A 12,696-nucleotide genomic window follows, 5' to 3' on the forward strand; every position below is an offset into this window, starting at 1 on the left:
GCATTTTCTGTGGGATCTGAAAGACCTTGAACTGTATGTGCCCATTTTATACCGTAAAACACTGACTGAACTACACTATAAGATGAACCTGTGTCTATCAGTTTGGTTAAATATAAAGCTACATGTATAGGTTTTGCTGGCAAAGATAGTCCCCCTTGTTTCAATATAAATCTCTCCCATCGTTTATAAGCATAAAAATATTTATTGTTAGTATTGTCACTCCTGGACTGCAGTAAATACGATGACATCTTACGTCCCAATTCGTCAAAATCAGCCGAAAGAATCCCTCCATCTTGTATTTGCTCCAACACCCTGCTTTTCAGACCGATACCTGTAGGAAAGAATGAAATTAATAATACCTTATTTTCATAGCCAACATCCTGAAATCTGTTGATTTTCCGAACATACCATTTCTACCTCGGGCTTTTTTGAGACTGTTGATGGTAATATTTTACTATCTTTAATGAACGATTCGAATTCTACAACATTGCCATAGACTTTGTGTAAAAGTGGCCAATATGGTGCTGAAACCCATAAAGGAACAAATAAAGTGCTATCTGCTTTATCTTGTATAATTTTGTGTATACATCGGGATATGTCTGAAGGTGGTGGCACAATCCAGTTATTCTCTTTACCCCACTGTCTATTGAAAGCATCGATACCCAATGTACCTGGACACCAGTGTTTAGTGTTGAATATGCTACATTTTGCATTGTAATCAGTGGCAAACCTATCTACGGTATGTGGACCCCAATTCTGATTAAGATATTCAAATGTAATATCGTCTATCTCCCAATCATCGCAATCAATAGTTTTGCTAATTTTATCTGCTTTAACGTTCTCTTGTCTAGGTACCCACTCTGGTACGATCTTAATGCTATATGATTCACATACGTTTGCTATTTTAATTGTAATATTTTGTAAATCAGATTTCTTACTGCCCTTTTTTTATTATGTTTACTACGTTCTGATTATCTGTGTGCCACTTAACTGTTTGACCTTTTAATGACATAGATATAGACTGCAGTACTCTATAAACTGCCTCAAGCTCTCTCCAAGTAGAACTTTTCAATTTTTCTCCATCGTTCCAACTACCCATAATCTCTTCGTCTATGGCTTTTACCAAATAGCCACCATAACCTATGCCCGAGGCATCTGTGTATACTACACTCCGAGTATTGCTCAACAATATGCAATTCTCTGCCATTCATTTTCTCTATATTTTCCTTCCAGAAAATTATCTCATCAAGAGATCTACTGTTCAACAGAACATTAGCATTCCAGCTTGCTTTATACAAAATGCATTCGTACATACTTCTTGTACGTAGTCTAACTACAGGACCAACTGCCCCTTGCATAGATATGATCTGACCAATTATAGAAGCAAGAAACCTTGCCGAAACGTGTATTTCTCCTTTCCCTATTTTGTGTATAATTCTATTTAAAGTATCTAACAATTTGGAAAGTCGCCTTTCCGTGACTGAAACCATGCCTTTGTCAAATTGCCATACCAAACCCAACCATACCACATTTTGGCTAGGTGTCCAATTGCATTTATCTTCTGCTATCAAAAACCCAGAAGCTTTCAGTACTTTCTGAACAACTATGCTAGTTTCCTGGGCCTGACTTATCTCGTCAGCCCCGCCTAAACCATTGTCTAAATACATGATAATTTTCAAACCTGAATTTCGTAAATGTTTAACAATACACCTTACAACTTTGGTGAATATATAACCAGCAGTAGATATACCAAATGGTAAAACATTAAAGACGTAATATTTTGTTTCACGATTTTTGACCCAAGCAAAACCTAAATATGTCTTGTGTGATTCAAATATCTCTACATGATGGTATGCCGATCTCAAATCGTAAGTAAAGCAGTAATCGCCCTTCTTAAACATTTGACTGGCTACGCTAGCATCTTTATATTTAAATCTGAATTTATGAAGATGTGGGTTAATGTGTCTACAATCTAAAACTAATCTTAATTTGTTTTTATTGTTAGCTACCGTCAACGGATTGACTACTTTAGGTTTACATGAAAATTCTTTTATGCATCCTAATTCTATCAACTTTAAATCTCATTATCTACGAAATCTGAATTCTCTAAAGACGATTTGTTGTTATTCAAAAATACCTCACTTGGCTCTGTGTGAAAAGGTATTTTATATCCATGTTCTATGATATCAATAACTGTCTCGTTAGCGCAAATAATATTACGCCAATAATCAATTGAACTTCTTAATTTACCTACAGGTGAATTACATGAAACTATAGCATTTTCTCTACCAAAATTAACAGATAAATCATTACTAAATAATCTAGTACTTATCTTATCAGACTTTTCTTTCTGAGTTTGCAAACCCTGTTTATAATGGTCTGACCTCCAATGTCCTGACAAACCACACTCATAACATTTTCCGGGTCGATGCACCACAGGAATGTTAACTGTACTCTGTTGATTAACTGAGCTGAATCGAGTAGACTGTGGGGCACTGTAAGGAGTTGTGCGTGTCTTAAACTTTTTGTCGCTCTTCATTTTCCTCGACGCTTTGTTTTCTGCTCGTATTATGCGTTTTTCGTCTTCTGAATCATCAGCTAGGTTGTGCGTTTCATACTCGGTAACTGCTCTCCAGCCGTTCTCGGACTGATCCGCGAGCTTAATCAATTTTTGTCGATGATTGAGAATGTCCAAACCTTCACAAATGTTCCTCATCGCGCCCTCTGTACTTTCGTTGTTGTCCTGCGATTCTGTTAGAATACTTCTGGCCTCTTTCATCTTGTTGGCGATTTTTGTGTTAACCTTGAACTGCTCTTCGTTTCCCTTTCGCTTGAAAACGTAATTTTCGGTGTTCATCTGCTGGATTTTAGACATTTGAGTTTCTAATAGCTGCCTCTGCGTTTCGTGAATGGATCTCTGAAACGTGTCTAAACGACTAGACATTAATCTGTCGATGCTCTGCAGTATCTCGTTTTGGTTCTGGCTCATAGCGTCTTTAATTTTTCGGTCGATGAGCATGTTTATTTCTGCCGGCTCCGACATGTTTAGTTTTGAACGTCTGCGGCTAGAATGATTTTCAAACACATGAAAATTAAAAACCCGCTTTCACCACAATCCAAATGATTGGTCCACGTAACCACGTGTACAACTACACATAACAAAACCCGCCAAAAATATATACCGTTCTTATAAAACGTTCCTTTTAGACAACATTTTCCCGCTATACTCCGAAACGCGGGAAAATACATTTCACCTTGTTTTGTGTACACTGAACCACACAAGTTCTAATTGACAATCGACTGCATGAAGACAAAACATGAGTTAAACACATGTTAACATTGAGTTTTATTAATGGAAACGTAAGATCGTTTAGTTTACGTGTGAATTACACTAACACAACACCGATTTTAGGTCAATGAGAACACGTCCTAAATTCAATCGGCGTTTATGAAGTTCATGTCCATCCTGTTACCGCTACTTAAAGTGTTCGAACATTGGTCTGTTGATTTCATAGAGGCTACATAAGAGCAAGTTGTGTTGTCAAAAGACCTACCCCAACAGCCGGGCACCATGTTATCAGGTTTCAAAAAACTAATGACCTTCGATACAGGAACATGAGAAGCTGCTAAATGTGTATTGGTCAGATCAGAGTCAGTTTCTGTTACGACCAATAAACGGCAGAATACGAAATTGGCGGGGAAATAAATCTGCCTATGACCAAAACATCATTTTCCCAACGACTGAATTTGTTGATGGTGGTGTTACAGTATGGAGTTTCTTCTCATACTGTTGTAAGTTGGGTATGCATACTTTGCAGGATAACATGAATAGACAGACATACAGGAATTTGGTCCCTAGAAACATTACAGTCCCTCATTTTAATAACCCCCCACTTGCTAGACCACACAGGGCAAGGATTGTAACCGAGTACAAAGACAAGAAACCATTGACACCATTTTTGGCCTTCCGTGTCTCAAGACATGAACCATATCGAACATGTGTGGAATGCAATTGATAGATTTTGAAAAGCCCGAAGATTTTGAAAAGCCGAAGATTTTGAAAAGCCGTAGATTTTGAAAAGCCGAAGTTTTGGAAAAGCCGAAGATTTGGAAATGCCGAATATTTTGAAAAGCCGTAGATTTTGAAAAGTCGAAGATTTTGAAAAGCCGAAGATTTTAAAAAGCCGAAGATTGTAAAATTTATAATAATCGGCTGGATTGTAAAAGCCGAAGATTTTGAAAAGCCGAAGATTTTGAAAAGCCGTAGATTTTGAAAAGCCGAAGATTTTGAAAAGCCTAAGAATTTGAAAAGCCGAAGATTTTGAAAAGCCGTAGATTTTGAAAAGTCGAAGTTTTGGAAAAGCCGAAGATTTTGAAATGCCGAAGATTTTGAAAAGCCGTTGATTTTGAAAAGCCGAAGATTTGGAAATGCCGAAGATTTTGAAAAGCGATTTTGAAAAGCCGAAGATTTTGAAAAGCCGAAGATTGTAGAATTTATAATAATCGGCGGGATTGTAAGAGCCGAAGATTTATTTGTATCCGTGTATTTTTAAAGGAAAAATTATAATATTCGGGGGGTTCACTGTGGCTTTCAATAATATTTAAATCTTTTAAGTTATTCTTGCAATGAAGGCAACTTTATATGTTAAAAGAGCTCTTATTCTATTATGTTTTCTAAAAGTCTACCACCAAAACTGCCAACTTATCTATAATGCTTTATTATATCCAATAAAAACAGGCAAACATTAGAAAAAGTATGAATGGGTTTTATGTTTAGCTTTTTGTTTGCTGGTGAAATTTTAGGGAAAATAAATCTTAATTACAAACCGTTTGTTGCAACGGTTTCTATCAACGGTTTGTTGTAAGCATAATCGAGTACACACAATATCGTTTGTTATGAATAGATATCATATCTACATGAAAGTTATACCAAGTTGTAGCTTCAAATCTTCCAAATACTTTATATAAGGATTCATTAAACATACATTGACATAAAGGGCATATATTAATTAATTTCAAAAGTTTAATGACGGCTCCTAGTTCGTACTACGGTTGGTACGGTAGCAAATCAGGAAACCTCTACTTGGCTGATGATACATGTACCACTAAGTACAAAATGTCCACCAACAGAAGATACGTGTTAAACTGTACATTTTTGTGAAGTTAGAATTATTATGACATTTTTTATTACTTGCCTTCCTCGGAATATACTCTTTCGCAATATTTACACCTTTCCCTTGTTCTCCAGCGTTTGCATACAATTCATCAGAAGAATTGAGTTTTGACAATTTATCGGAGTTCTCATATACAGTCCCTGTAAAAAAAACAGATTTACAGTTTATATTATCAGTATAAAGTAGAATTGATGAATGAAGCTAATTTATAGAGATAAAAGCGTATAATTTCTGATATCCGTGCCCCATTAACTGGTATACACAAATAAAGCAAGATGAATGCAAATGAATATATTAATATTGCAGAATTCGAGATACAAAATAAGATGTTTGCTAGAATAACAAATGGCTCATTTTTCTATGTTGTGTTTTGTAGTCTCTTGTTTTCGTTTTTTTTTAGCAATAGTTTTGTCAGTCTCTGTCGACTTGTGAGTCTAAATTATCCTTTTAGAGTAATCTCCTTTTTTCACAAAAGTACCTTTCATGCATATTCGAATGGCAAATTCTCACTACAGCTAAATACTCTTGAATGGTGTGTCGTAGGTAGATCTTCAAATAAGTTACTAAGATGTAAATATGTTTAAAACTATGACAATGGCCATATTCCTGACTTGGTACAGGACATTTTTAAAGGAAAAGATGGTGGGTTGAACCTGGTTTTGTGGCATGCCTAACCTCCCTCTTTTATGGCCATGTGAAATATGACATTAAAATGACAACACAACATTACAGGACTACAATATAAATAAATAGGAGAACATGATTGACACAGAAACACACGATAATAGCTAACAAAAGGCACCAGGTTTAAAATTTAATAAGCCAGAAGTGCGTGTTGTCCACACAAGGCTTACTACTGACGCCCAGATACAATAGTTTGAGAGCCAAAACAATTACAAAGTTGAACAGCATCGAGGACCAAAGAGGGCTTCGAAGGTGGTTAAGACAATTTTTTCGCAGAAACTTCTGACGTATATTTGGGCCTAAATATTTGTACATGTATGAGGGTGTGGAGGCAGATATTTGTATTTGTTTTATTTATATTCTCTAAATAATAATTTCCCTCAGTGTTTTCTTTTGTATTCTTTTAATTATTTATTGCTGAAATCTCTTAAATGACCATTAATTTGTTATTTTTTTCTAGTATGTTATATTCCATAAAGTAGATTTACAACGTAAAGACTAGTAAAGAAATCAGGCATAGTAAGAAAACTTGAAATTGCATGAACTAACAGTTACTGCAATAGTGTCTATATATGGACGTTTTTCAATAAAAGCGAGAATTTCAGACCTAAAAAATGGAAAATCAACTTGTCTAAAATTTTATTTCAAGAGATATTATGAAAACCTATATTATAGACATGTTTGTAAACAAAAAGTACAATCTTAAATACTCTTTAAAATGATATTATTTTCATAATTTATGTAGTATTTCGTAGGGGACATTTGTCCACTACGAAACTGCTTCTAAACACACATCTTATTGCAATTTTAAATGTCTCCTATAGACATTCCAGTTTGTTTTACTAGAAATATCTCTTTTTTTCTTTATTGGAGAACCATTTCTAATCAATAACAATTAGACAGTACTTCAAGTATGAAGGTACAACTCATGTTACGTAGTGAACATTTTAATGCGTTTCGTAGTTGACGAAACCGTTTCGAAGTGGACAAAACGTTCGTAGTTGACATCAACCCTATTCTATGTTAATAAAAACATACTAAAAATTACTTGAAAATTACCCTTGTTATTTGTTTTGCACGAATATAATTGAAAAAAGAGTAAAAACAAGATTGCATGGTAGTGGTAGTATCCACTACGAAACGTTTTTCTCCCATACTCGTTTCGTAGGTGACCGTTTCGTAGTGGACATATTCACATGTTTTGCCCCCACAATCCCTATTTTGCAATATTAACATCAAAGCACGTATTAAGCTGTACACTGATATTTTTTCATAATTTTAAAACCAGATACTGAAGGAGATTTGGCCCGTTTCGTAGTGAACATTAACCAAAATACGGTATCACTCTGGTCCATTTGATGTGCTCAATTTTTTTACCAACAATTAAAAAAAAAAAAAGCAATTTAAGAGCAGTTCAGACATGGGGTTAAATTGTTTTGCAAGTCAAGATCTATCTGCCCTGAAATTTCAAGATGAATCGGACAACTGGTTGTTGGGTTGCTGCCGCTGAATTTGAAATTTTTAAGGAAATTTTGCTGTTTTTGGTTATTATCTTGAATATTATTATAGATAGAGATAAACTGTAAACAGCAATAGTGTTGAGCAAAGTAAGATCCACAAATAAGTCAAATGACCAAATAGGTCAGTTGACCCTTTAAGGAGTTATTACCCTTTATAGTCAATTTTCAATAATTTTGTAAATTTTGTAAATTTTTGTAAATTTTAACAAAATATTTTCCTCTGTAACAAATGGGCCACGTTCATTATAAATTGAAGCAAGAATGTTTAGTAAAGTAAGATCTACAAACACATCACCATCACCAAAACACAATTTTGTCATGAATCCATCTGTGTCCTTTGTTTTTAAAAATATGCACATAGACCAAGGTGAGCAAAGATCTTAAGAGCCTCTATTTCTAAATTGGCTAGGACAAGAATTCATATAAGTGTGGATGGATTATACAAAATAAAGAATAATGGCTCTCAATAATGAATAGAGATAAACATACGAAAAAATATAGAATAATAACTTTCCATATATATAGTAGTATTAATATTTATGGAGCAGTAATTTAAGGTTATCCAAACGTTGATTATCGAAATAAATGTAGTACAGAATAATGGAAACTTAATCGCAATAAGTTTAATAGTTGAAAAATGAAGAATTAGCGTTATTTTCATAAGAACAAAGAAAACTGCTATGCACTTAAAAGAATACAAAAATGAAAGATCCCCTACGGACGCTCATATATGTGTGGAGATTTCAATAGTCGATAGGAGAAATGGAAGATTTTATTCCGGGAGTTGTTGATTTACCTGTCCGAGAAGTGATCAGTTTTAAATCCAACATTTATGGAGAAATATTTTGTGATTTTTTGTCAAATATAAATCGTTGTGTATTACAAAAATGTACATAGCAGAAATAATATTAGAAATGATTTAACCTATTTATCAACACGAGGTTCATCAGTTGTCGATTATTGTGTCGTACCATATGAAAAGTTAAATTGTTTTAAGAAATTTGAAGTAGTTAGAGCTAGTGAATTAGCCAACGAAAGTGTTTCTTTTCGGTCAGTTGAACCCATATTTATTCCTGTTACAAACCTGCTCGTGCATTTTTCATTGTTATTCAACGCAAATTTATTTTCTAAGATACCTGGGACGATCTTATTTCACAAAGGATTTCTATTGTCTACTAATTGTACCTCGAACTTATTTACCCAATGTAGGTCTTTAAGTTGAGGTTCAATTCAATAAAAGTTAATCGGGCATGACTAATTAGATACGCCCTCTTAAAATCAGGGGGTCCGAAATAGGATTGGGAAAAACATCCAGCAAAATACCTTAATTTACCATTTCAAGAACTTGTTTGATTCAAAGTGCTTGTGGTTGCTTAAATATCTTCGATCAATAATCAGGCGGTATTTTGTGGAAATAAATAACCTGTACCAAACCGGGAGATGTTGGCTGCAATAGGAATTAATTTATAAAAAAAGTCCATATCTCATTTACTTATAGTGGCCGTTATTGTTTGTAAATTCATGACGTTTTGTATATGACATTCGTCTATCGTGAAGAAAAAAAGGAAGGAGGGCTTTATAACTTACGAGTTCGATCTTTATGGTTCAAATCTATTTTATTACGGCATACGTGTTACCTCTAGCGAACGCTCTGCCTTATTGTAAAAAGTTCCACTCTAAAGGAGTATGTTCGATAAGGTCCTAAAATGGCCCACTTTTTTAGCGTAAATTTCAAATTCGGATTTATTGACCAATATCACGATAAATTATAGCTAATACATTGACTAGATAGGATATAAGCCATTTTGTTTAAAATTCTACGTTTCTGCGTTTCATTATGACGTCACAAGTTGTACTCATATTGATTTTTCACGAAAAAATCAATGAAAATGGGTAAATTTCCAAAGATTATTTGACAGGAAACATAGAGCGCATACGTCGACAACAAAGATCTTTTAAAATAATGTTTGTGAAGACATTTAACATGTCTTATTTGAATATTGGGCTTGTCGACGCCTGCGCTCTATGTTTCCTGGTCCTTTATTTGGTTGAAATCCCGCTGATTTTGTCAAATTTCACCAAAATCCCTTATCTTGACCGTTTTGGAATGTAAAAATCGTTGTGTTAGAATTAAACTTTGACAAAAACAGCTCTGTTTAACTTTTTTTACATGTCTTTAAGGCAACTTAAAACAATTATTGTCTTGTAACCATGAACTTTATAATTGGGGCCAAATATGGCACTTACCGAACTTACTTGCTTCCAATTTGACCCACTTTGAATCTAGTCGTGAATATGCATGACATATTTGCCACTGGACACAAAAGAGCAATAAATTAGTCAGCTTCATTTAGTGATTTATAATAATTTGTCCTCAGTTGATTATAGTCTCAAACAGTTTTCCAATTTTTGAATTTTTATGCGTAAATCTTAGCATTTCTTCCATCATTTTTCTCTTTGCATTTTCTCTTTTATTTTTTAATATTAAACAAACGTTGTCGTAGTACACATCAGTGGTTACATTGTATAATTTCCAGCAAAACTAACAGGGGAGGGACTACATCAGAAAAACAATTTTCATTGAGTGGCAATAACTCATATATTGAAGCATACAATGACGGCTCCCTCATCTAGGTGACAACATTTGCTGTTTGAAGTTTATTTATATGTCAGACTGGTATAATAGTTGTCAAAAAAGGGGGGAAAAATTATAAAAAAAAGGTTGACAACAATTTATAAAAAAGATTCAACTTATTTTGAGGGTTTCATTTTTTTTTATATTGTCTTGCTGATCGGTTTTGTTATGTTTTTTTTTTCATCTACTATTGTTCTAGCAAAAGTCGCAAAAATGTTGTTAAAATCAGCCATGCGACTTATAATTATTTAAAAAGATTAAGCTGACTTTTCTTGTTGTTTACACATTTCAATCATTCAACTCCTGTGTATATCGTCTTTCCCTCTAATGTTTTTTAAGGTTTATGTACCCTTCTGTAGCCATTTTTGTACGAATTTTTCAAACCTCAATTGTATCAAAACTAAAGATATAATAAATAATAGAGATAGGCCATTTAGTACATGTTCCAAGGGGAAACTTGATGCAAAGCATTATTTTTTACTGTTTCATTGCATTTGATAGAAAAAGAGGACTTTGTGGCAAATAAATCAAGATTTTTATAGAAAATCCACAGCCTTTAATACAGAGATTTTTGTTATAGAATTTGAAACATAAATTACTCACTTGATTTTCTATGATGTGCTAGTGTTTATTTTTTACAAAAAGTTCTAAGTAACCTGTAAATTCTAAAACACCTCGTGTTGAGTCACTAAAGTCGAGCGCACACTAAAAGGTGTACTTGATTTTGGCCATATTTATACTTGTCTTAACCAATAACTACATTTATAAACTTGTTTTAAGGAAATCAATGCTAGCACTGCATGCAATAATCCTATATCTATCATTTATCAAATTGCCAAATATGAGAGTACAAGGATAAAGGCTGTGGATTTTCACCAGGCATCTGATATACATTCCTATTATATTTTGATCGGACACAGCTGCGTATTTATATAACCAATAGACCAAACGAACGCACCCATTTAGCAAAGGTATACTGTGGAACGGTAGACGTCTAGAGATGTAAATATTTCTATACCCAAGCAAATCTTGGTTTTGAATAAAAGGAGATAAAGGTATACATTAATGCGACAGCAACCCAAAGACACAGATAAATAAAAATATTTAGAGTCAAAATTCGGTCTTTTTATAGAACATTTCGTATACAGGAAAATAAGCTAAAAGCCGATCCATGACTTAATAATAGTTATACGGAGTTAATTCAATATTTTCCGTCAAATATTATATATCCGAAAAGGCACATTTGATCTACTATTATTTACCGTGAAAGATAATAATCCCAACAATCACAAGTGTTTAAAAAAATTCACCTGCCGTTTTTTTAATTTTGATTGGTGAACATTTAAGAAGTTTTAATATACAATATACTAGCAAAATAAAAACACTTCACTATATAATAAAACGGTAAAATATATAATGATAATGGATGACGACCAGCGGCGAATAAAATTAATATTCAGGACGATTGCGTGAAATATAATAAAAGCATTAACCCCGTTTTTACTAGACTGACAAGCTGAGTCTTTTTTTTTATCGTGTAAGTTCACAAGATATTAGTTCGCAGGAAGAAAAGTCACCCGACCAGGACACATTTCCGACGCTGAGCCGGCCAGTCTGTGCTTTTACTTTATGATGCCACGTGTTAAGCGTTGAAATAGAATACCAAATTAATTAACGTCTTTGTTTGACCCGTTCGGGATTCGAACAAATTTAATGACCTCCCGCTCTCGAGGCGAACGCCCCCACACGATACCAACCAGGGGAGTAGTAGTGATCGGTAGTACAGAATATCATACCAAAAACTAAAGTACAATACACAATACAGTTTCACAGAATTCTCACAGTTACTAAAGCGAGCTAAAAGTATCTAACCTAAATTGGATGCGTGAAATGATATTGTAAACTACACGTAAACATGGATGATCGACTTCAGGGTAGATTTTATGAATCAAATTAAAAACTCTTGCACCTATTGTACAACCTACCTATTGTATCTAAACTTTATGTGTTATAGTCATTAACAGGCATGAAATATTTGCTACTGGACTTAAAGCAAACAACAATCAATCAATGTGATTAATATCTCTGTTACAGTACTAGTACTTGGCACACAAAGACAAGATCTTGTAAAATGCTATAATTTACAATTTTCATTTAAATGGTTGTTTTCTTTTCTTTTTTTTAGGGGGGGGGGGGGTCTCTTCAGTTTATCACATAAATGACTGCTTATTCAAAATTTTTATATATTTATTTTACTATTTTTCTTATCTAATGTCTAGATACGATATTTTTTTGTCAGGCACGGATTAAAATAATAAAGATACAAGTTTTTCCAGGTGTTTTTGCTTCATTTAGACACGAAAAGGGAATAACGGACGACTAAAGTGTTTGTTTTCGTATAATATATTGAACTTGCGAATATATCTCACCCAACACGTTTTGATCGGGACAGTGAAACCTAGTTCAATACGGTTTTATTCATTGAAGTTTGCATGCATAGTTCTTATTTTAAAAAACACAAATAAAGCAAGATCTATTAATTAATTGGACTGAATACACAAAACTAATTATTTTGCATTCGCATGTATCTTAATGTAGGAAAATTACCAAATCAGAAACAAAAGGAACATTTGCCGGATGAATATTGTGAAGGACCTTATGCATCTATGACTGTCCGATTAAA

At 33.7% G+C, this 12,696-nt stretch overlaps 1 protein-coding gene across 1 annotated transcript in view; it reads right to left on the reverse strand.

Moving 5' to 3' along the window:
• The window catches only part of LOC143078545 (uncharacterized), a 56,052-nt gene that overhangs the window by 7,441 nt on the left and 35,915 nt on the right, over nt 1-12,696 (reverse strand). Inside the window, exon 5 of the mRNA XM_076253406.1 lies at nt 5,196-5,314. Within this exon, the coding sequence (XP_076109521.1) occupies nt 5,196-5,314 (119 nt within the window). The remainder of the gene's footprint in view (nt 1-5,195; nt 5,315-12,696) is intronic.

Source organism: Mytilus galloprovincialis, chromosome 6, assembly GCF_965363235.1.
Source record: "Mytilus galloprovincialis chromosome 6, xbMytGall1.hap1.1, whole genome shotgun sequence".
Lineage (NCBI taxonomy): Eukaryota > Metazoa > Mollusca > Bivalvia > Mytilida > Mytilidae > Mytilus > Mytilus galloprovincialis.